Below are 25,894 nucleotides of genomic sequence, written 5' to 3'. Positions count from 1 at the left end.
TGAATTAATGACAAGTTTACAGGGTAATGAGTATTACAGTGAAAAGACTCATGAAGAAAAAAAGCTGGTACCTTTCCTATCCTATTACTTTTCCCAGTTCTTGGAAACTACATGCAACACCCTTGGAGACACTGGTTTTCAAATGGATTTGTTGCACAAAAGCTAATTAATTTTCTTCTCCAAATGAGTGACCTGTTACAAGAAATGCTGCATATTAAATTCTACTTACTGAAAACATGCATTTATGACATTTATATTCCCTAATGTAAGCACTTAATTTTATTATAATTCCTATCTTGATCTAACTTTACAGTCATTACCAAATAGAACAGTGTGAATATTTGAGAGTAGAAGTACAATGTCTGAGTCGATTATGAAACTCCAAGTAAAAGCAGAGTAAAATCCTAGCCTTACTGAAGTCAGTGAAAGAGCTACTGCAGACTTCACGGACACTGCTATTACATTCTTTGCATTCAATCTTCATCTGCCATGAAGGTGAAATTAATGAGATTTACTGTATTCTACAAATACTATTTTCTGGTTTTAGAACCCATTCTTGAATTCCTTCTTCAGTTCTCACTCCAGTAAACGAAGTAAGACTAAGATCTGTCTCAGGGCTTGTCCTGCATTTTGGGAGAAAATGTACAGAAGGAAGCCTTCAGTAATAGATTATTGCCAGTGAATAACAATTATTGCCACTGAATAGTGATGCTAAAGCCATAAGCTTCACTACAGTATTTAAACAGCAAGAATTTTTTAATGAACTATGTTACATACTGATTTATTTGAAAGTACTATCTTCTCAGTGAGAAAATAATACTTTCCAACTTTTAAATTTTTCTATTCTATTGTGCCAATGAATGGCAGAAAGACTTGTAGTTATTGCTAAGATAGAACTAATTTTTAAAATGCTTATATTTTTTTTTTCCCAGGTATTACTTTGTGGACAGTAATTGCTGGTACCAACTGTAGAGATGCTGATGAACTATGGGGGGAGCATCCAATCAGTCATTTTCCACTTATTTCTATTTAAAAAAAAACCCAAACACATTTTACTTACATTCCCTAAATGCATTTTTGATGTTGTTCTTTAAAAGCATCAGATCTGCTGCAGCATTTATCATAAAAGACAACGAACATTTTAAAAAATCAGTTTTCAAACCAGGAAAGCTAAACTTCAGATTTGCTTTGTTACATTTATGTGTGTGATCACTCATCTGAAAACTATTTATTTTAGGCATGTACCAAGCTTCAGTTTATGAGAACAGAATGCGCCTGTCTCAGACTTAGTACTCAACTGCAAGACATACTATGTCCAGCTCTCCCTCTCCAGAAGCATCCCTTTATCTCAATGTTTGGTCATCATCTGAGTTATGTGTACATAAAACTGGTTAGGCAAGTTTTGACACTTAGAACTGGCAGAGTTGCAAAAGTATACTGACAAGCACAGTGTTTACAAAACCTATAGGTCCAGCTTTTCACTTGTCAGCTTCTAATGTCATCAAGTATCCAGTATTAGGCATTGATTAACTCCATGTGTATCGCTGTGTGAAAAGGAAGAGTAGTTTGGACTTCATTAACTCAACATTTGCCTTTCAGTTTATCTTTCTGCATGCAAAAATTGTACCTGTAGCATTCATTTTGCTTTTATTTTTAATTTTATTCACTTTCAAGTAAGGGCTTCTACACTTCTGAAATCTTTCCATGTTACCCATAACTTTGAAGTTCCCGGAATACTTTTGGAAAACTTGAACTCTATTAAAAGCTATAAGCACATACAATTAGAGATGTGTGCCATAAAATAATCACACCAGTACGTGTTTTTAAAGCTGAGATGTCAAAATATTCAAAATATTTTTCCTATGGCAACTGCAAAATGTAGTAAAGCCTAGCTTTACTACCAAAGGCCAAATTCTACAATTTTCTGTCAGAAAAACTTCTCTAGATTGCACTAGAAACTGGAGGCTTTTGGGCAGTGCCTACAAGAGGAAAATTCTTACTGCAGTAAAAAAGTAACACATGGGCAGAGAAATTTTCTATCAAAAAAATCAGAATAATACAGCCTATTATTTTAGGCAACTGGTTTGGTTTTGGATTAGATTCTGTTCTCATATTCCAGTGACTCAGTAACAGAATCTAAGCTTTCATTTTCATTCATTAGGAAAGGGGTCCTGTCTGGCTCTGGATGGTGGTATTTATGCAGTTTTTATAGAGTTTGAAAGATTTTTTATTTCATCCATGCTTCTTTTCACATTCACACTCATGTAGGGAATTTCATTCCTATAATGAGAAACAGAAAATATAAACCGCTCATAATGAAAAATGCTGGACATCTACAGCTGTACCAACAGTCATCTTCTGCAATGAACCTTTTATTTTGCCTGGCGATTATTTTCTTTGCACATATTTGTTCTGCCCACTTCTTTCAAAAGTAATGCAGAAAAGGTAGGTCCTTCCAATTAGGCTTTGTGTTTCACTGAGCTTAGCAGAGCTGCCCTGCCAGGGGGAAGTCCAGGGAGACAGGTCTGGTTAGAGTGCTAGTAGGAATTCTCCATAAACCCCCCCTCCATAGGAAGCTACACCCTGAACAAATAAGGTAAGGATAAAGTGGGTACACTGCATTTCCTTCCCCATCTCTTGCCATCAAATAGACAAGCTACTAATTGCTCCCTCCAAAACCACAGCAAAATCAAGCCCTGTAGTAAAAGGTCAAAAAATACAGTTTAACATGAGACAGAAGAGAGCACAACAGAGAGCTAGAGAAACCCAGTTACATGTTAATGCTTTAAATTCTTCCAAAAGAGGTATTTGCTAAATGAAATTATAATGCCTAGAATGCCTGCAGAAGAATGCAAAAACACTTTACTGGGCCCTGCCAATGTAGCCTAAGGATACTAACTCCTTCCCAGTCCTCATGTGGTGGTGATGCTAATCCAGAGCCTGACACACCAACCAAGGGTCAGGTATTCCACCTCATTCCATGAAAAGCCTTGATGCCCTCTGCCTCCTCCACCTTATATTAATCTGTGCCTAACCTCCGCTTCAATGGACAGCAAAGAAACCATAAAAACAGAAGTAAAATGACACATCTTTGTATATTATAAAATAATACATTTTACTATGAAAGCATGCATTTAAATAATACTCTGTTTCTCCCCATGATTTTTACTCTCTACCTCGTATCTAGGACCCTGAACTTAAAAGACCAGCTTTGCTGCTGAATGCAGTTGCTACCCCTTGCTGGCCAATACGAAAGGATGGGAGCCTTCTAGGGGAAAGGAAAGGATATTTGATCTGCCCACCAGTAAAAATAAATGGTCCCTTGAGCATAACACCATGAATTCAGTCTTGTTTGTTATGATTTTCCCTAGGTAGCACATGCTGCATTTTACAAACAGGCTTTTAAAAGGTCCCATTTGTGGCATTTGCCCCTTGAAATATGCATTGGCAAACAGTATCAACAGAACATTTTCTTTTCTTATGCAATTTGATGAATACTAAAACAAATTCCGGAAGTCTGACATTCTCTGGCTTTCTATATGATCTTCACGTAGTAAGTACATCTTTTTAGATACCCCTTTCTGGGATGAGAATATACGTTTTTTTTGACAAACCTGATTTATGTATAGCCTTCAACTGCTTTACAATTAGCAGGGATAAGATGGTTAAGTGGACTTAAAATGGTTAATTGTCATTTCAACTCTGGATCTTCATACCACCTGCAAACCTAGTCAATTATTATCTGAAGAGTACTTGGTAATCAAAATTAATTTGACTGTCTCACTTTGAATCTCAGGGGATATGTCCATGTTACAAAATAACTTAGGCCAATGTACTCAGCAGAAACTGTCACTGTACTGTCAGTTTTAGCAGAAATGTTGAAGTTGGAATGTGCATTTAGAACAAAACACAACTTTGCTTCTGAAGGAAAACGGAGAATGAGAGTTGGGGAAAATGGGAGGATGAGAGCAGAAAAATGTTGGGGAAGATTACTGTGTGCCCCACATCTCTATCCTCTGGGTAGAGATTTCAATTCCCAGCACCAGTGCATTCAGAACTTGTTAAAGCAGTATTTTGCAGTAAATGTTTAATAATAATCACTCCAGCAAAGCAAGAAATATTGTATAGGTCGTCTTATGATTACCTGACATACTGCTGGAGTTATGGATATGTAATCATTCTCGTTCTTCTTCTGTCACCAGTGTCACCTGCCAAAAAAGGAAAAAAACCCCATGTAATACATCCATAAATGCAAATTTGCAGAATACCATTAACATTTAAACAGGATGGTACATTTTGGATCTTGAATACCATGGTCCATGTTTGATGGCATAACACATTAAATTCAATGCACGTTGCTTAACTGCATGAGGCAATGTCTGCAAGTCAGGTCCAAAACCTAGTGGCCTGGAAGAGCTGTAGGTAACAGGGATTTGGAAGCAAGGTCAAAAAGCTGGTGGCTAGTGATGCAGAAAAAAAATGCTTCTGCCCACTTCATGGAACACCTTCCCTTAATTTTTTGCAGAAGTTCCTTTAGGTCTAATATGGAACTTTAGGAGCTAATTGTTTTTTACTTTACAGTTTCTAATGATACATGTCCATTACTCTCAGGTTCAGTAAAAATAGAGGATTCAAAGGAATTAGAAAAATCTCTGTCCACAGTTACACCGATTCTTCTTCAATCATTTGAAACTCAGAAGCCTATCAACTTTTACGAAGTTTTGAGATGTAAATAGTTATTTTACTCATTTGGTAGGAAACTAATTTATATGTACTTATTACTTAAGTTTTGAACAATGGCACCTTCTATTTTATTAAGGAGATAACTGCAGCTGTGAGGAACTGGATTTAGCATCCTGAAGTCATGGTTTTAATATTTAGATTGCCTCCCCTATTCATATGTCCATACATACACACTGACATAGTAACTATACTACTTTTCTGTTTGGTAGCAAAGACTGAAGCCCTGCAAGATGATTTTGTGTCAGGAGAGAAAGTCACCGATACCAGTTACAGCATCATCTGTATTTATACTAGCCATAACGTTTTTCAGAGGTACCCCAGGCAGCAGGCACTCATTCAGCCATCCCAGCCCAAAACATGGTGCCCAGTTGGATGATCTTAGTTTAAGCACCAACAATCCAATCCAAGCAGAGACAATCCTAAAGGCATTACTCCAGAATAGAGACAAGATCGCATTAGATTTTTTAAATAAGAAATCCCAGGCCGACAAGTGACCCCGCTAATGCCAGTGGAAAACTAGGCTGGGATGAGTCACACTCCTTGATCATCAGGAAACACGTATCTTTTAATGTTAGCATGCAAGTGACATTTTACAGGGGAAGCAGAACCTCTCTCAGATTGTCCTGATAAGACATTTTATGTTAAGACACGGTCCTTTGGTTTTTACTTTGTTAACGAACTTTTGGTTTTTATTTCTCTCCATCCACTCAGCACCACAGCCCTGTATTTCCTCTCAGCCACTTTCTCCTCACACAGGGAGTGCTTCCCTTCCTTGTCCTTGTAATAAATATCCTCCGCCAACAGCAGGCTGAAAGGACAATGAGCACATCTGCTCTATTTAGGCAGAGTACAACACAAGAATGAGAAAGCAGGTGAACTGCAGCAATCACGTGTACCCTGTAATTAATGTATCTGGGACGCAGCCACACAGTTTCACCTAAGCTCATCAACCCCCCCAGCGCTACACCGGCGAGGGCTGAAAACCCTCCCGGGAGCTCAGACACCTGAGGCTCTGCAGTCACCCTTCAAAGGCTCCACAAGATGGCGGCAGGACGCCCCCGCCGCGCTTTGCGGGCCCCGTACCGGCCCCTCGCCCCAGGCACTACGTCGCGTCCCACAACTGGAGACGGGGCGATAGCCAGATCTTCCCCCGCGCCCAGGAACGGCCGGCTGCCCGCCCGTGAGGCGCAGGGAAAAGCCGCAGCCTGCCCACCATCCCAAAACGCCCAGCGGACGCAGCGCTCCCCCCTCCCGCCCTCCGCGCCGTTTTTCTCACAAACACCCGCCGGCCCCCGCCCCCGGGCCCGCCCCGCCGCGCAGTGCGGTGCGGTGCGGTGCGGCGCAGTGCGGCGGCGCCCCCTAGCGGCCGCGCGGGAGCAGGCCGGAGAGGAGCGGGAGAGCCCGAAGCGTGCCCGCGCTGCTCGCCGGACCCGCGTCTGCACTGCAGCACTGCGCGGCGGGGGGGGTGTCTTCCCATGCAAATCTCGACCTTCCGAATTAACAGCTCTATTATCTTCTCCCTAATGTATTCCCTATCTTCTTCATCACTTTATGCCTCATTACATTAACGGGGCATATCTGGTAAATCTTTAAACTAAATTAAGTGCCACTCCACGATTCAGAATTGTTTCATGAGTCAAAACACCAAACCAAAACAGAAACACACCCCCACAAACCCAACCAAGAAAAAAAGGGAAAAAAACCCCCAACCCATAATGTTTACTCTATTTGTAAAGCAAGTGCAAAGTAAAACCTACTGAAAGTTTTACAGCAGGAACTGGTAAAATATCCTCCAGCATACATGTTGCAATGTATTTTCATCTCCTTGTCTTTTCTTTCAAGCAAACCACCTGAGACTCCGTCTGGGCTCTTCTCAGAAAAGACAGTATCTCCTTAAACTCTTAAGGGAAAAGCCAATACTCCGCTTGATATTTGCCATGTACAAACAACACAACCAGAGGTGACGATACAAAGTCTTTCTTTTGCTACTGACATCCTGTGGAACTTCAAAATCCTTCACAATCAAAATTTAATCAAAAAATTTAATCAAAAGATTAAAGAGGATACAAATTTAGATAGGCCTCCAATTAAAATCAGACTCTGACCCATCCCACCATGTCATGGGACGCTGTGAACCTCAACAATAAGCCATTTTGCAGAATTTAATTGTGGTTTGGTGACTCAGTGACACACAAGTGCTCTTGAAGTAAACAACTGACTGTTTTAAATAAAAATTCTGTCCCTCCTGTAAGTAATTAGTTACTAATCCTAAAATTATTGTTTTTGCACCATTCTATTAAAAAGGATAAAAAAAAAAGGGAGAAATACAAAGTTCTTCAATGAATTCTGTATAGAGAGAAAAATTCTAGCTATCCTGGGAGTTTTGCCATTTTCCCTGATGAGACCAGGACTTGGCATGAAGGCAGCTGTCACTTGTGTAAAAAAACTAATTACGAAATGACTGTAGGAAAAGATAGTCTTTTGTCTAAAGCATTACACTAATGTATCTGGCTTTGGCACAGTCTTCCTGTGTCCCGCAGTTTGAAATGCAGAGTGTGCATCCTCTTTCTCCTCATACCTGCCTAGAAAATAAGTTTCTCGGAGCAGGTCTGGGTGTTGCTGTGTGAAAGTACAGCATGTCGCCCATCTAGCATCTCCACTAGGTCGATTTAGCAGCAGCCAAAAGATAGATAGTAAATGAGCCCATTTGTAACACCTGCTTTGTACGTGATGGTGATTTTAATAATCTTTCCAAATGTATCAGAAATGTTTTCAAAAGGATGCTTTTATCCCGCACTTCATATGCCAGAAATAATTTCCTATTTTTCTTTCTAAGGAATCTGGCACGTGGACAGAAACATTGTAGAGTACAGAACTATTTAGCCATTCTGGCACCCAAAACCTTGACCGTCTTCTGAAGGCTCAGCACGGTTGCTACTTTACATGAGCAAGAAGAGTAAGTGGTGTCTACATTAATTATAGCAAGTTCCTCTTGAAGGCATAGATGTGGAAGATGTCAGAGGAAATCAGGTTCTTTTTCAGAGCCTACAACTAAAAAGTACGTGAACGGGCAGAAATGGGAAGGTGGCGGATGAGTCACAGGCGAGGCTCCACCACATCAGGCCAATTAATGTCTGGGAGTCTTCACGGACATTGCAGAGTAAGTTTCTTTCTTGCCAAAAGTGACACAATTTTTATGGTTAAGCTTTGCTAACATCACAGGGAGCAGGCTTCATTAGATTATCTTTTGTGTGTCGAGTGCTCATTTGCCCACAAAGCGCTACCCAAGGTCTCATGGCTCTGAGTCACAAGCCCTGAGCACGCAGCACTAACTTCAGAGGTTGCTATCTCACATCCCACATGATCTCCCCACCAGAGAGCTGAGGTGGCAGACCGGGCACTGTGCTCTTTCTCCATCACTGGAGTTCAACCCTACTTTTTCTTTTTAACAAGGTAGTCCTCACGTTCACATTGCATACCTCATAGAAAAGTGGCAAAATTATTATTTATTCTGATACTGAGTTATGTTTCAGATCTACAGCCCTGCACCATGAAAAGAATACTCCTATTTTGCCCCAAATGAAAAAAGAAATCTTTGGGATCTTTGAAAAGGTGATAATTGGAATTAATTCTCAGGCTTTGGTCTCCAGTCTAGAAACACTGTCAAGCCATATTGCCAATTACTGCACTTACTTTCTTTTCCCATAATTAAAGGCGATTAACCAATTAACATTAATCAATGTGGTTAAGCATTCTCCCACTCTCACCAAGGGCTGCCTCCTTCACACAAATGCATCGGATTAACAAATGGCTATATAAAAGGGTTGCGCCGCTCAGGGGATGAGGGTGGTGTTGACTTTGCTCTGTTGATTCAGGTTTAGATGGTGGCTGCCAGTCTCCCCTAGGCCAGGGGCACGGTACTTTTGTGGTTACTTTTGTGGTTTGAATCCCGGTCCCTATCTGTGCCATGAACCGCACGCTTCCCGGCCGCCCTCAGGCTTCCCTTCCCACTCAGCAAGCAGCTGCCCCAGGCAGCAAGGGGGGGACCAGCACTGCTGCCTCCCGTCTCTTCTCAAGGCAGGAATGGGTGGGAAAAGGGATTTTGGACCTTTCAGAAGGACTGACAAGCCACCTGGCTCCGTGCCCTTCACCAGACTGTCCCTTGATATGCCATTTTAAAAGGTAGAGGAAGGGCCACGGGGCGACCTGGCTCATCCGCACAAGTCCCTCCTGTAAGCCTACCTGCAACGCCCGATGTCTCTGGCTCATCCCCGGCATCCTTACACAACGCTCTTACACAACGCTTGCCGTTTCTGGCTTGCTGTGAGCTGGGCTGCCTCCAGGGAGGGGAGCCTTGCATGGAGAGGAGGGGAGGGCTGCTGGCAGACCCGGGAGCGGGTGGGAGCCTGCCCAGGTCCCGGGATGTAGCAGGGAGCAGGCGAGGGTGCGGAGCGGGATAGCGGAGCACATAGGTTTTCTAACGGGGCACAGGGGAAAGCTCCAGCATGGTCAGACCGAGCGCCCCAGGATGCCAGCCCCTCACGCTCTGCCCTGGTCCAAGTTAAGGCACTTTTGTTCTTCTTGGGGGCTATCTTGGCTTGAGGGTGATGAATTACGGGATGTGTCATCTGAGCATTTTGTTCTGCAAACTCCCTCCACAAAAGTTGCTGTCACTTTTAACTTTATCTGCAGTGAAAAATCTGAAATAGCAACTCCACATCAGGAAAAATGACAAGGTAGCCTATAGGCTGTATTGATGCCTAACTGAACTTTTAAATTTGTTTCAATATTTAACAGCAAAGCAAAACTAGTATTTTAGAGCAGAGTTATACAGAGCATTTTGTCCTAATACATGTTCAGTGAAAAATGTACTAGGCTATGGCTTATGGTACATGATACCTATATAATGAGCAAGCAGTATTCTCTCCCTGATAAAACACACTGAACAACTGTGCATTGTATGAGAAATAAAAATCTACCTAGTTTTCTAGATACGTTTAATGAAAAGTCCCCATCAGAACTGGCTTGTAGGCACAAGCTCAGAAGTGGACTTCGACTCATGCTTTTTATTGCTAGTCTAGTTCAACTTATGAGGACACAAAAACATGCAATAAAGCATAAAATCAAAACCACAGTGCACTACCTGTGTAAACATTTACAGTCTATCCTGAACCACTCGATCAAAAAGGCAAGGAGCTACTAAGCTTTCCAATATGAAAGTCCAGTAGTTCTGTGTAATCTTACTCTTTCTTCCTCACACAGACTCAATATGTGCTCTTTAGAATAGGGTACTGGTTTTACCTTTTAGGCTCAGAACTTCCTATTTTAACTTGCTTCTTAAATGCTCTAAAAGTTGCTGAGTGCTAACAAGTCAAGATTATGGATGCTCTGCATCAGTCAGGATCAGACCATAGTATGATATGTGCTCAGCTCTGTGCAGGCATCAGCAGCTTTTTTCCAGCATGAAAGCCAGAGAACTATTATATGCAGACAATAAGCTTGATAAATTAAAACGGTAACCTCACTGCTTTACAATTTTTTGAAAGCACTTGTGTTTCAATAAGCAGAACTGCAGGATGAACAATATCAATTTAGATGGACAAAGTCATTCCTCCTATAGTCCCACACTGGTGAGACTTTGGTTCTGGCATATGGTTTGCAGGACAGGCTGAATGATAAAGCTGTTGTTTTGGACGTATCTACAAAAAAACAGACACAGCACCACAAAATGAAGGAATGCAAGATAAAAGCAAGATAAAAGTTGTTTTTATGATTTCATCAGAACTTAATGTCTTATTGCATTGGGGTAAATATACCTTTTAATAAGCTAATGGAAAATATAATAATTGATTTCATCATAGTCAAAAAGAAAAGAGTTGTAGTGTTTCTGTCCATTGCCCAGTAGCGTGAACACGCTAGAAAGGCAGTCTCATAGGTATCATCAAAAACATGCAGGGGAAGACTGTAACATTACCTTTAAACCCCCTGGGCATCAAGTAGAAACCTGAGTACGTAACACTCCTCTTGCCTTGTACTTACAGAAATGAATAACATTATCTCACAGAGTATCTCAAATCACTTATTATCACAGTGTGGAGCTGTTGACTGGCCCTAAGATGTAAAGGCTCTAAGAAATCTGCTTATATTCGGCTTAAAACTCTGTCAGCATAGTGGGCTGTAGCCTCCTCTTTGCTCTACTTCATCCCCTTGCAGAAATGTCAGCTCTCTAGCACTTTGCTTTGGCCTACTACATGTGTACACAGGAGGGCATGAGAGGAGCACAGAACTGGGAGCAGCCCTGTTTAGCCACTATTTTGATAACTAGCGTTTTATTCCCTGCTGGGGACTTTCTTAACTTGAAGCATTACAGTTGCAAGCTAGCCAGATTTGCCAAAGAGTAGCTGATCAGTAACTGTGCATTAAGTGATGTTTATATCATTAGAGATTTAGGCCTTAATTCAGAAAGACCTCTACCTACTTGCATAAATATCCAGTTGAGCAAGGATCCTGGAGGACCAAGGATGATAGAAAAGCAAAAGGGATAATATAAAAGACCTTGCATTTAAGTGATTATTCCTGTGTTTTCTGAAGAGCCTTTGAGACACTTCATGGCTTACGTGTTCCTTCTCCAGCCTATAGGAGTTCCATTCAGACACCAGCTTTGACGTAAAACTTTTCTTGTCTGTTTTGTTCTGTCAACTCAGGCAACGTTAGGTCTCCCTGAAATTTCAGCAAGGGACAGTTTATCTTCGATGCTAATTTCTCTTATTACTCACTGCAAAGCATGTATTAGACGAAGGCTGTCTTGAATTACCCAGTGAATCTCTGCAACTGACTAACATCACGTAATCCCAAAGATACTAAATTTCAAAGACTTTTATTAGAACTGGTGATTTTCCACCCTCATGATGACATGGATTAAGAAAAAGAATGTTTTCTAGATGTCAGGAGGGGAGGTACCTGGATGAATCTTGTTAACAAGAATGCATTTTGTCAATGCATCTTACATACACTGTGCCTAAAAAATCAGTGAAGCAGAAGTGAGTATGTTCTAAACTACAAATGTCACTCTGAATAGGGATAAGTATTACCCTAAAGATTGGTACTGGCATTTGTTTGAGCTATTTTCAGGGGTTCAGATATGAACAGCAGAATTAATGTAGCTTTAGGCTTTCTGATTTTCTTAACCAGAGCTTCAGAGAGTCACCACTTAGTTTAAAAAATAAATTCTAAATATTGAAAAATCGTTGTCTGTATTTCAGGCCTTGAATTACAGTGTGCAAATACATAGAACTTTGCAGAAACCCTTGGAAAAGAAAACAGAGATGCTGTTACAGCTATGGATTTAGCCTCATGGGTTTTGCATATTGCGTGACTTGACAAGTTTCCAAACTTGAATCTATTTGTCCTAAAAACTGATAGCTGAATTGCAAAACCACTGAATTCCGAAATGTTCAACACAGATTCCAGACCTGAAACGTATGACTTAAATTCTATTATAATTGGGGGAAAACTTTGAAGAAGCTTATTTTCAACAAAATGAAGGTAACAGACCAGAACAAGAAGTTAGCTGTTTTCTGAAATCTAGATCCCTAGCCAGCAAAACCTATAGTAGGGGGATAAAGACTAGCTAAATATCTGCACAGATCCTTTCTACAAGTCAAACTGGTGGTCCTGGAGCCTTCGCCTGCCACTGCAGAAGCAGCTCAAGGGAAAATGGCATCAGACAGACACTGACAGTGTAATACGCACCGATAAGGGACAGTGCATTTCTGGATGTGTAGGTTTAGGCCTTACGTCAAGCAGTAAGGCAGATAATATCCCTGGAGGCACGATGAAGGCATACCAGAGACACAAAAAAGTATCAATAATAGAAAAGGAGGGACAGACAAGTAAAGTTAAATGATTAAGGGGCTGGACTGACATGTATTAGTTGAGAGTTAACTATGGCTTGGCGAAGTGACAGGAAAGTGAGCATATGATAACCATGCTCAAAAGAGAGGAAGGGATGATGGAAGAATGTGACTGATATGGGAAATTTGGTTAAATTATGCTAATGGTTACTGGTGGACATGTAATTAGGTTAGAGGGCAGCTATATTTAAAAAGGAGAATTCTTGCCTGGTTTTAATTGATATTTTGAAATGGAGAAGCCCATATTGCTATTTCTGAGGTTTACCCAAAAGCTTATTTTTCAAAAGAAAAATCCAATGACTTCAGTAACAATTAGGCTCAAGTTGGAGAAAGCTTTCTGCAAACATCTCCTCTGAAATTTCAAAATACAAAACACATGTTTTATACATACATAAATATATTTATAATTATTATAAATAAATAAAGAGTTTCAAGTTACCTGGCAATAAGCTGGTGGTCATAAAATATGACTGTATTAAAACTATCTAAACACCCATTTGCTTACGGTTTTGGGCAGACAGGAGTCATGGAGAGAAGGAATAATACTTGTGAAAATGAAGTAGAAACTCTTATTTTGCTTATTTTAACAGAAAATTGCTTGCACCCGCTGTAACGGCAGTATCTATATGACCAGCACTGCGAGTAGTTAACTGGATTTCAGCTGAGGATTTTTGCAGCTCAGAAGTTACCCTGTTCAATGTCCCATTCCTTTTTACCCCCCCCCCGCCTTTTTTTTTTGAAAACAAACACATTATGGCATATTCCCAACTAAATAATTCACTGGTTTACTCTTTAAGGCAGAGTTTCCTAAAAGGTGTGCTCTAACCTCTACCATTCTTTATAGCCTTTTTCCTGACCTCATTGGGGCCCACTGCTGAGAGTGGAAAGGACGACTACTGCTTCTCAGAAGAGGCATATATCCTAATAAGTACAAACATTATAGATGCAGACCTGCTTTTGGGTGCAGACTGGAAACAAATCACATAGCGTCAGTGTTAACAATGGCCTTTCAGTATGTCCGATAAAGCAGTGATTTCTTTTTTTTTTTAAACCTCTCCTTGTTTGCTGCCTCATTTACAGCTAACAATAATAGAATCAGGCCCAGAAATGAAAAGTTTAATCACTGATGATTTTGCTATCCCTCCCAAGCAAACAACAGAAGTCCACAACCTTTTAACCTTTTCCATCCTATTTGCTAATTACGTATTTTGTAATTAACCCATTATGCATCTGTCATTGTGTTTTAAATTAAATCACTTTAATTGCTAGTAAATAGGGTTTATTTAGTTCCTGGTATGGTTGTACGGGGTCATGAGTGGGGAGCTGTTGAACCACTCTGAGTTACAGGTGGCTCTCTGCAAAACTTCTGAAGTTGCTGAAGATAAGGAAGAGTTAAGCTGCTTTCCATAAGTGATTTGATTTTAATGTCTAATGGCATATTTCTAATGGACAAAAGTTTACTGCAAATATCAGAGGGCATTTTTATTCCTTGCATACAGATCACATTGGGCATTATTTTGTTTCTTGAAATAATTTTTAATAAAGGAATAATTATGCTAATAGTTCTAGAAAATGCCTATCACCACAATGCTTATTTTGCTGTATAGTAGAACTCTGTGAAACGCAGCACAACTTTATATTAACAGCTGAACTTCAAATAAAGAGAATAGAGAAGACCTAACACGTGGGACACAGGGAGTTTTAAGTATGGAGCTAACAAACTTTAATATCTTCACATAACACCATAAAAGCTGAGGACAGACACAAAAGATTTTGTTCTCTGTAGCACAGGCCCCTTCTACCCCTTGCGTGACCTGACTCGCTTCACTGATCCTGCAGAGTATACTCACTTTTTTGCTGGGTTAGTTTTGCGCTGGGTTAGTGAGTTGAATCAGCCCTGCGAGGTGGCTGGCGAGCACTGCAGCTAGCACAAAGTAAGTGGCAGGAGGCCACAGCTGCAAGAAGGGAAGGGGAAGGAGATGACATTCACCCTGTCTCATAAAATGGCACCCTCGAGGAACACAGTACGGGTTTATGCCTTTCATAATAAACTAGGGTATTTAGGACTCTGTGCATTGAAATTACTTTTGAACTGTTAAAATAATTTCTGAAGGTTTCTGAAACACCTTTGAAGATTGTAAGTCTTGCACTAGGGAAAAAAACACTAAAGACAACACAATTCGTTATAACTTTTTTTTTTTTAATTGTATCCTTATACACTGAAGAAAGGCACTAAAAAGTGCTTGCTGTATGTTCTAGAGAATGGCACTATGAATTGGTAAGGTCAGGCTTCCCTTTAGTACTAAATAAAGTCAAGAACGTAGTACTGATGAGACACGAGAATGAATTTCCAGCAAGAACCCAAGCCCACACCTTTGCTCAGTTACCTAAACATAACTATGGGTCAAATAAATAAATGAAGTCCACACATATGAAAGCTGACAGATTTAGCAAGATGAACTTCCCACACAGACATTTTTCTGAGAATTCATTAACAATACTAAAATCCAAGATTAGCCTAGATGTTAAATATTTTCTTCCCTGCTCCTACCAGAAAAAAAGTGTACGAAATTATAGGGGGGTTCAGAGCACACCTTCATAAGACCTATACAGCCCTTCCAAAAGACAGTCTCTGTGTCCAGTGAGGAAGCTGTAATTAACCTTTGAAGCTTGCTATGTCATCTATGTGTTTTTTACCTTTGGCTACGGGCTACCAAGACACGGCACATGGCTGGAAGATTCTGGTGCAGCATTTTCTTGCTGCCAGAATTCTACCACTGCATTCATCCTGACGCCTTCCTCACTGATCTGAGTAACTCCACACCTCCACAGGCAGCACACCTGGGGACCTCACCTTGCCGCTCCTTCGTCTTTGCACCATACTTCAGCAGAGTACCCCACCTCTGCATTCACTTTGCTAGCACTTCCACTGTGAGACAAGGCTTACAGGTGCGGAGGAAGGTGAGGGACTGCAGAATGATGTGAAGGAGAACAGGAGACATAGTGGTGACTTACAAATTTTTAATGAGGAGCCTTTGGATGGCCTTCAGGGACAGCAGGGCCTGTCAGAGAGAAGCCATCAAAAGCTCAAGAAATAGATAAATCTGTTGTATAGAGAGGAAGGATGAAATTGGAAAGCTTACGTTTGTGTAGAAAAGGGGAAGAGGGGCAAAGATGCAGCAATAGAACTGAATTAAGACTCAGAAAGATATTCCTAACAGCTGTATTCTGAACATGCTTTAATATCATATGACCCATCTTAATATGACCCATATGTGACCTATCTTGAGATGATGAGGCTCTGAGCAGGTGTTCTAGAAGCTTAGACCAATAGAGAAAACCAAACCACTAAAAGAAGCAGACAGCTTTGAGGGTGGCCCGCACATAGGTACACAGAGACAGGTCCACGCTGGAGACAACACACAAGCAGCCCAAGCCTCCGGGAGAATGGCAGGGAAAGAACGAGCAGAGGAAATTCAATTGTAAAGCCCTGTTCCACACCGCCGGCTTCGCCTGAGGTGTGAGTTGGACTTCTGCAGCTCTTTCGCTTTCCCTGGTTTGCCAGTTGTTGGCTTCCTACCCTCAGATTTTTCCAGTTTCACCACTGCCTGCATTCAACCTCTAACAGAGGTAAAGTATTTGGGACTTAAGGCATCTATTTATCGAAGCAGTAACATTAGGGGTCCTGAGAGGGCAGAGGGAGATCAGTATGGAAGCAGCATCCTGCCAGTGTCCTAAGCAAAACCCTGGTACGAGCAGATACACTCTCCCCAGAGAGTGCACCAAAAATTACCTGGGGAAATCTTATCCACCCCCTTTATTAAGTTCATTAAACTCTCAATACCATACTGCTTCATGATGGCTTTGTGACTGAGGTAACACCAGGGTATCAATCAGAGTTTCTTGGCTCTCCTGTTAGTGGGATGGGCCAGGCTTTTCTTTTAAAACATAATTCTCTCCTCTCTCCCTTCTCCTCCCTTACTATTTGCCAATTTTCCAATTAATCCCCCTTTCTGTTCTAGCTTCTAATTTTGTACGTGTGAATACGTAACAGGAAAACTGGACACTGCATTTCATTCCCGAGGATATCAGATCCAGGGGCTCCAGTACCAAACGCCAAAGCCATGACCCTAATGACTCGATCTTTGTCTACTGCTCCTGTGTGTCTGCCATCTGAAGAACAGATCCTCGAGGAAAGTAGCTGCAAGGAGGGGCAATCAATATTCAAAGAAAACTTTGTTTTAAGACACCCAGCACAGATGACTTCAAAGGTTAGCAGGAAGATACTGAATCTGACCTGGTATGGAGCCCCAGAAGCAAGACAGCGATAAAACAGGGTGTGCTCCCAGTGGTGCAGCATATTGGACAGATTGAAAGAATTGGAGAATTTTCTGTTCTAAAGCTCTATGTAAACACACTGCACTAGTAAGGGATGGAAGACACAAATGTGAGGATTATCCAAGTCAAGTTACCAGATGAGTTCTCTCTACTTATCTCAGGAAAAATTGCCCTGAAAATGCAGACAATAAAGAAGCCAGAGAGCCAAGGGAGAAGACACAAGCAAAATGACTCCTGAACACAAGATGAAAATTGCTACTTTTTCAGTGGACTTCGTTCCTCCATTTAGCGTCATCTCTATTTAACTGACATGCAGTTTGATTTTAGCCAGACACTCAGAGACAGGTTTTATGCCACTCGCATCAATCAGGAGAAGCAGAATGGGATGTCATCTCTGCATTGCTGATACTGAGGCTTCCTATGATTTATCTCAGCAGCATCACATAGATATTGAAAAGGACAGTGGAAATACATGATCTTACAAGTGATATGCCACATACTTCCCACTAGGCTTATCTGGAAACATGCTAAAAAAGCATCAGAGACATTCTTTTCCTGTTGCTTTCCATAGTGGCTTGAGCAGTGAAATATTAGGTGTCAACAGCGACACACCAATCTAAATTAAGGATGTAAGCATCTTCCCATCCAATGGTGGGAAGGAGCTAATCTATCGGAGCAATTTTAGAATTAATAAGTTTCGTAAGTATTAATATATGGATCTAATCTACATTCAATGTTATCCAAATTACCTTGTGCTGAAAGAACAAGTTCTGTATAATGAAGAGAAACAAACGAAGCTCACAGAAAAATAATTAAAGCTGGGAGTTCCAATGGGAATTGGAGTCAGCACTGCCTCATGTTCCGTGTTGAAAATTTATTCTTATGGTAACCCAGCTTCCTCATCCATAAGGTGGAGATGATAATACTCGCTTCAGTTCCAACAGTATGCCAGTAAGATCTACAGATAAGCCATCAGAATTGCTATTATTAATATTATATACGCTTGGCATGCATTTTTTACTTAAAAGCAGTTTTATAAATTGCATTTCTGGTCTACTCCCAGTGTTTTGGGGATCACTTTTTTAGACTTCAGAAAAGGTATTCTCAATTTATTTACTACATTTGGGCATATTCTTTGCCATTGACTTTAATTCTGTTTTACAGCTTATTAGTTTTATGGGATTTTGTTCTCTGTATGATGTGGGAACACAGTAGCGCAATGATTCAACAAACACCAGTTTTACCAACCAGCCAGATTTAACAGGCTATTTCTTGTTGTATCCTATAAACACAGTGAGCAGCCAATCTGATATTTAATGATGCAAACCATAAGCAGAGGTAGTGTTTTGTGCCAAGATACAGTACGTGGAGATTGCAAAAGCTCATAGTGAAATTTCTGTGGAAAAAAAATTACAGCATAGAGGTTTCTGAGTTGTTCTTTTGTGCGAATCAAAATAGAGTATCTTTACTATGAAAAGCAGATAGATTAATTAGAACCCCCCTGAAGATATTGACAGAATGAGAGAACACCTCATACTGTCCATGGAAGTATCTGCAACCAACTGTGCTTTTTATGGGAATAGTTTATCAGAACAGGATTTCCAGATTTATTTTCATGTTCCGCCATCCACTAAGAGACTTTCGTCTGAATGATAAAGCAGTTTGATTATAAGGGAAGCACAAAATGTACTAGCTTCTAAAGAGGGCTTATTTTTTAGTATCTGTGAAGTTGTTGAAGAATCTTACATAAGAAGTTATTTATAATGACTTAAAATTAGAATTTTCTTTGAGGTATCCTAACCAAATTACAGAAAAAAAGATTTGTGAAACAGGATGAGGTAGGTTTTAAAACCAGCTGCTTGTTTTTTTAAAACGTCTTTGTAGATCTCTCAAAAGTGATATGGGTATACTATCAGGATTTTTCTGAACAGGGACAAAACCTACAGCTTTATAGTCCGGGGTACAGTGGACTACAAAGTGCTGTCCTTGCTCACATACCGACAATAAAATGGAACAAAAAAAAGTTGTAAAAATTCAAAATGAAAAAGAAGAGTTGCCAGTAATGACCTGACTCTCAGTTCCCGAGTGCTTGAAGTTGACAGTACTGGATCACTGGAAATGCTTTAGTAACACAGACATCTCTTCTCTCCTGAACAAACTGACATCACTACAATCCATCAATTTGCTGGCATTCACAACCACACTGGGCTTTATTTCTGAGCTATTGTGGTCAACAGCTACAGCCAAAGTATGTGCCTCTCTTCCAGTTCTCTTTTTTAAAATCATGCATCCTTTTACTACATTTTACATGTATTTCTTCATTTTGGTTTAATTCATCCTTACACTTTTTCGTAGAGTAATGGGCTACAATTCATGAAAACCCTGCACAGCTGCAGAAATAAATATTCTGTTCGATCCTCCAGGACAGATCTAAGATGTCATTGTCAGCTTTAGGATATCTGTCTGTATTAGGCATCCTGCCAGCATTAAGATAGTAAGAGAAAAGATAAGGGTCTGCTGGAAGGCCCACTGAAGCAGAGGGAGTCTTTCTATTGACGTCAGCTGTTTTGTACCATGTTCCTCTAGCGTGGATTAGGACACAAAGAAATGCTTCTCATGCCAAATTCTGTACTTACTTCTTCATGTGCGCTCAATTTTATTGAGCAGGCTCAATACAGTCTACTGGGACCATCAGTCCTACAACCTTTATACAACTTTTACCTTGCTTTATACACTCTGTCTGGGCAGGGAGCCAGGCCTTCATATTTTACAAAGGAAAGCCTTTTCCTCTGCCCGCCTGAGTTTATTCCTTTGCTTCACCCTCTTATTTACTGGACTTCCTTCACCAGGTACAAAGAGGTCGGTCCTTTGTTGGACATCTACCCTTTGGAAGAAATAACACCACTAATAAAAGACGGCTTTTTCAAAATTGAGCCCAAAATATTTGCATCATTTAGGGATGTTACCTTTAGGGACAAAAGGGTCTGCCTGCCGAGCGCCAGAGCCCAGACCCCTTTGACATCTTGCCAAATTGGCTCGTGCCTGCCATTTTCATGCGAGTTGTTGCCCTCGGCCACAGGTCATGTGGCCACTGGCAATGCTCTGGCCACCGCTCTCCCGCTCCCACAGCAGTGCCCAAGGTCTGTTTTCTTTCTGATGCTGAAAACTTCGTGTAGGATCCAAGATGCTGATCCCAACCCATCTGTGAAGTCAGCGTGGGAATCCCTATCCCTAGGGAAGACACCAGGTGGGCAGAGTGATGCTGCCAACGCTGCTAACAAAAGCGATGAATAGCTGGATTTCACTGATGGGTGAAGGGGAGCTTGGCGAGAAACGGACAAATGTCACAGATGAGGGAAGAGGACCTGCTGGAGAGTACAACCATGCAGGGCCACCAGGACCTATCATGTCACCTAAGGCCAGGATTACCTAGGCAACGGTGGCCAAAAAACCAAGCTGGGATGGATGTGGAAAAAAAGGGATCAGGGAGGGAAAAAGCAATTAAGGGCAGGTTCTTTATTTGGGAGGAGACTGGAGTGGAGAAAAAAGGTACAAGGGCAGCAAAAAGGAGGGCCAAGAAATGGCAAAAGGGATAACAGCAGATGCAAATAACGTTAACCGGGGCTGCTTGGGGGTATCTATCAGGTGGCCATGCCCTTGACTACTGCAGCCCGTTGTCCTAAATCAGAACAACCAACCAAGCCTGTTGTTCTGACCACACTGTGTGTGCCAACCTGCTGGCACGGTCGGGAGGACCGGGTGGGATGGGTGCAAGGGAAGATCCGAGGTGGATGGATCAAGCATCCGGGATTGCCATGGTGGTGCCCGTGCCAGGCCTGACAGCGTCAGCCTCTTCCCGACCTCCTCCTCCTCACGCACACACCAGCAGAAGGAAACCCTCTCCCACCGACGTGGCATCATCTCTCCAAGATGGCTTGGGCTAAACCAACAGAGGCAGTGGCAATAGCTTCATCTGTATTAGGGGCTTTGCCAGAATAATTTCACTTTCTAGGAGGGGATGATTAATTTTATATGCCTGTACACAACATACGTCTGCTGGCAAAATCACCCGAAGTCACTTCACTGCTTGCCTAGTCCCAAAGAAGGACTTAACGCCTTAAAATTCAGTGAGTGGCAGAGTGGGTAATGAAACTGAATTGCACCTATTTCTTCACAAAAACGCTACATAAAACTATTGCATTCTTACATTGAAAGCATTATTTTTGTGACAATAGGGACTAGGTGAAAACAGAATTCTCTTCCTTTCAAATTGTTTTTTCCACTGACACTTTTCTAAAATAACCCTTAGATATTTTTTTCAGCTAGTTTCATACAGACAGAGTTTCCCTTGGAAGTGTTACCGTCTTCAGATACCGCACAAACTATCCTTAAAAAGACTATGTAGTGTACTATCCTCAGACATATATGAATCCAAATACCCCCACCCTGAGTGCAGACTACTGATGCTGACGGGTAAAATAACTAAGGCTTAGTTTTCCAGCAGACAGATGTGCTGCCTTTGGGTGCCGGCTACGCTTCTGAAGCTTTGCTTCAAATACGAAGTCAGATATTGGAAAGGAAAAAGAATTCGTCTATGAGAGTCACTATCTTCAAAAATAAAAAGGGGAGTCCTACAACTCTCAACTGGTGATAGACAAAAAGAAGAAAAAGGGGCTTGTTCATTAAGGAGAAGACTTAATAAAATCCAGAGACCAGCTTGTAGAAAGAAATCTGACTGGCTCCACACCAAGACATCTACAGTGGATATAAACCCAGGAACTTCACTAAATATATTGCCTCTTACTCACTACAAGATATTTTTAATGAAAAACTGTTCCATTTTCTCAGAGACAGTGACTGAATCTCCACTGAATAGCACCCCCTGCGTTCATAGCACATTTACAGCTGAGCAAAGCACTGTTAAATGCTACAAATGCAAAGAGTTGCACAAAGCAGCGTAACACTGAGGAATCCAGGCACTACCAGGAAGAATCTGGGATTTGGGATGTTAGCCATTGCCAGCGTTTTTCTTGTTTGGTTTAGCAGCCCACCAGAATATTTAACAATAACATACATTCTTTTTTAACACTGTCTCATGAAGAGGGATATTTTATACATAGTGCATTTTTCAGTAGGAATAAGATTTTAAGCTGCTAAAGGAAAAGCTCTATTTGTTGGGATTTGTGCATCCCTGAAATAGCCAATAGTTTGGAAGTAGATCAACTACCTGCAGTGTCAAAAATCACATTTACAAGATAAATAACATAAAATAACCTGCATTGTTGTTGTTATTGCACTGTGGGGAAAACTTCTGACATGCAGGTAAAACGATTTTTATCTCTTATTAGAAAATATTGAATTCCCAGCAGAATTGTAAATTAATGAAATTGGATGGAAAGAACTTGCACTGATCTAATTTAAAAAACCCAAGACAAATACATGAGAATGAATGCCCTTCCATAATTCTTAGCAGCAGTAATCACACTTCTCCAGGTTTTTGATCTAAAACTCAGAATTTATTTGGGACCCAGACATAAAGTTTGGTAGCTGTACACAAGAACGATCACAAGTGAAGCTCCTCTTTACAATGATCATTGGTTCCCTGTTTCAGATGGGTTGGATAAAGATGAGATTCCCAACTGAAACACTTTGACTTTGCAAAAGCAAAACACCGACAAGCAGTCTGATCCTGAATCATAGCCTGATCCTGTTCTCATTTAACTCAAGAGAACTTCTACCCACTGCTTATATTCTTCCACAGAAAAGCAGAGATAGCTCAAGGCTGCAGGCAAGGTAGGCAGCAGCCTAGAGCAGAAAGCTGCCTACACCACCAAGGAGAAGAGGATCACAGTGCTCATAGGCAATTCCACAGCCCTCACTAGTGTACTGTCTCACAACTCAAATGCGCTGATTGAGACCAAGGACTTCAACTGAAATTTTACCAGGCTGTGAGTACCCATTGTTTATAAGTCTCAGCTGCTCTGGAACTGGATAGCTGATTTCTGAAATATTCTTCTGTCTTACAAAATTTGTATTACCATGTAATTCACCTCCTGAAGAAATCTACGTTTTTACATATTCACCAAATGAACCCTCACTTGATGCTGGGGAATATTTGTTTCTCTCAGTATTCTTTCACAGCTGATGGATATTTTGTTTCGTTTTGTTCTGTTTTCTAAACCCATGTAAAACAACTCCAGGCTGATTTCAGTTCCACGCTGCACAGATTTCTCCCAGAAGAGATGGACATTTTTCTTTCTGTGGTTTCAGGGAACATTTAAACATTTTAAATAAAGAGAAGAACAGCTTCAGCACGGATACTGAGAGACCCCCACTGTGGCCAATGCCACCTACCTAGCGAGGAGGTGCAGAGCTGGAGATCAAATCAGAGAAGATGAGAGATGGGAATAGGAAAGCCTCAGTGCTTCCTCCTGCTTTCGGGAGATAGGGATGCGTCTGACCTGCCTGGCTCCAGAAGTAAGCGCTGTCAGCCTAAATTCACTAGGTTAGGGGTGGGACTTAGCTTCCACTCCTCTCCAAGGCATCTCTCACTATGGGCAGCTGGAGCTGGTTCATGTGTAAGTGCCATAAGGAACCCCAAGAACTAAGCCTGAAATAACCTTCAGACTCTGAGAAACAGGTGTCACAAAGCAAAACCTTCACGCATTTACCTACAAAGGACTCCTGTACCGTGCTTAGCATTTTGATCTCCAAAAAAAGTCACTGGTCCCTCCAGTGTGCAGATGCTCAGCTCCTTGAATGAATGTAGGATAGAGCCCATATTCAGTTTGTTAGTCTTCTTTCATCCCCTCTTCATACAGACTCCTAACGTTTCATCTTTCTGGTCTTCCTTAAGAATCAGGAAATATAAAGAAATCAGTGGGTGTTTTTAAGCACTTTAGTTGCCAAAGTATGACTTGAATGGTTATAATATGTGATTCAACTCAAATGAGTCTGTGTCCTCACCATTTCAAGATTACACAAAAGATTACACTTCCTTCGAGCTGTTTGTATCGCCAAATCAGAAACTTCAAATGAAAATCTGGGATTTGCAAATTCTTAGTCAGAAACCATAGCAAGTGTCATTAGCTCTCCAAACAAAAGCATGTAGAAAACAATTTCACCAATGAAGAGGAAAACTTACCAGGAATCCATTGATTAGAAGACATCTGAGTTACTATTATTTAATTCAAGGGTTTTATGTGATAATTATTTCTTGCTAAAAAATGAGGGGGGCTGTTAAAGATGTCACAAAAGCACTGTCAGGGTCTTTAACTACGAAAAAATATCCTTGGATGTTGCCAAGAGAACTGGGAACATTTTTGGAGGGGAGCATATTCTGATCTGTCTTCCCACATGGCAATACTTTCCTAAAATAAGGGCAATGGTGGATTCCCCCTTCAGGGCTTCAGTCTTCTAGCAATGGTCAGTCCACAACCATTTGCATGAACTCTGATTTGCAGATACAAACCTGAAGTTTTTGCATATTTCTGTAGCTGGTTGCAAAGGATTTTCATTTCAGTATAATGCCACATTACTGAGTAAGTGCTAAGGCTCTCACTCCTTCTCTATATCGCTATTACAAGTCAGTCTGCTGGTAAGGAAATCTGGGTTCGTTAATCTTGCCAATACTCTGCACTGTGTCATGCGCTGCTCATTAGGAACCATGGGCAACCAGACTGTCTCAGCTGATCAGTTATAAAAGTTACAGGAGCCTTTCCCATCTCGCTGGTAGTAAAGACATGAAGTCTGCCACTATTGCAATTCTCTTCAGAAGAAGAAAAGCAGCAAGTGCTAATTAAATAAGGTGCCATGGTAGGCTGTACAGCAAATGGCATTCAGAATGAACGTTGGAGTGTGAAGGACGGAAGGCTTGTTTCCTCTTTCCAAGAAACATAGCAGAAAGTTAAACACCGAATAACCTCTCTGAAATAGTACAATCTGCATGTATTTTCCCAATTTGTGTATAGCAATGAAACACCCTTAAGCCTTGTGTTAAGAACTTAACTGCAGCTTTCAACAGGCTTTTAGCATTTCGACAAGTCTGAAGTTCATTCTTTCAATGCAGGCATCAGCTCCAGTCCAGCAGTGGATTTACTTTGTCTGTCCATTACGGACATGCTAGCAGTGTGGGTACTGCTGTAATTCATGAACAGGATTTACAATAAGTGCAGGGTGAAGTAGTGAAGGACAGGGAATTTTGAAAGGGTTTTCATCTTATAGGGTTTTATATAAATTCTGGTATACTAGAGGTTACCTATCAAGACTGCTATAGCATGTCTTACATGAGACAAAGTGAACACCTCACCATGTGGGACCAAGGGAGATTTGCTAGTTGGTGTACGTCTCTTGTAAATCCAGGCCCATTTATGCTAGCTTCAAATGCCACACCTACCCTAAGCAACCTCTTCTATTGTTCGTCTCTTCCTTTAATTAGAGTATTTTTCCCAATACAGAGTTCTCTTACTGCAAATTCAACTCCCAGTGTCCTGCTATATCCACAAGCGATGCTGGCTTTCCCTCTTCTTCGTAGCTAACTTTTATGCATTTCATGAGAACTATTACCACAGTCTTCCCAACCATATTTTGCAACACTAAGCAGCTGTGTTTCGCTAAACCTTTACTTTGAACTCAAGCTTCCCAAGCCTTTGATATTTCTTGATACTTCTGTCTAGACTCTCTCCCTGTTGCTCATTATCTCTCCTACAATACAAAACTGGAGTGGGTACTCCACCTGGGACCTCAGCAGGACAACATAGTTACGCACATATTTTTCAGTCATTACTTAGAAATCTACACGTTAACTATTCCAGATTATTTCCTCTGGAGAAAGTCTGCTTTCAGTTTAAACTAAACTATGTAGAGATCACACTGAAAGAGGAATAAAAGCGTCCATTTAT

General features: G+C 41.1%; 1 protein-coding gene across 9 annotated transcripts in view; it reads right to left on the bottom strand.

The window, feature by feature from the left end:
* THRB (thyroid hormone receptor beta) overlaps positions 1-25,894 on the bottom strand; it is a 182,707-nt gene that overhangs the window by 51,523 nt on the left and 105,290 nt on the right. For all 9 annotated transcript variants that reach the window (XM_052798066.1, XM_052798086.1, XM_052798107.1 and 6 more), the window contains one exon: positions 4,145-4,208. In XM_052798066.1, coding sequence (XP_052654026.1) covers positions 4,145-4,151 — 7 coding nt within the window. In that variant the 5' untranslated portion in view covers positions 4,152-4,208. The remainder of the gene's footprint in view (positions 1-4,144; positions 4,209-25,894) is intronic.

This window comes from Harpia harpyja, chromosome 1 (genome assembly GCF_026419915.1).
Source record: "Harpia harpyja isolate bHarHar1 chromosome 1, bHarHar1 primary haplotype, whole genome shotgun sequence".
NCBI classification, from domain to species: domain Eukaryota; kingdom Metazoa; phylum Chordata; class Aves; order Accipitriformes; family Accipitridae; genus Harpia; species Harpia harpyja.
The sequence above is the reverse complement of the archived record's forward strand: the minus strand, read 5'-3'. Positions and strand labels throughout refer to the sequence as shown.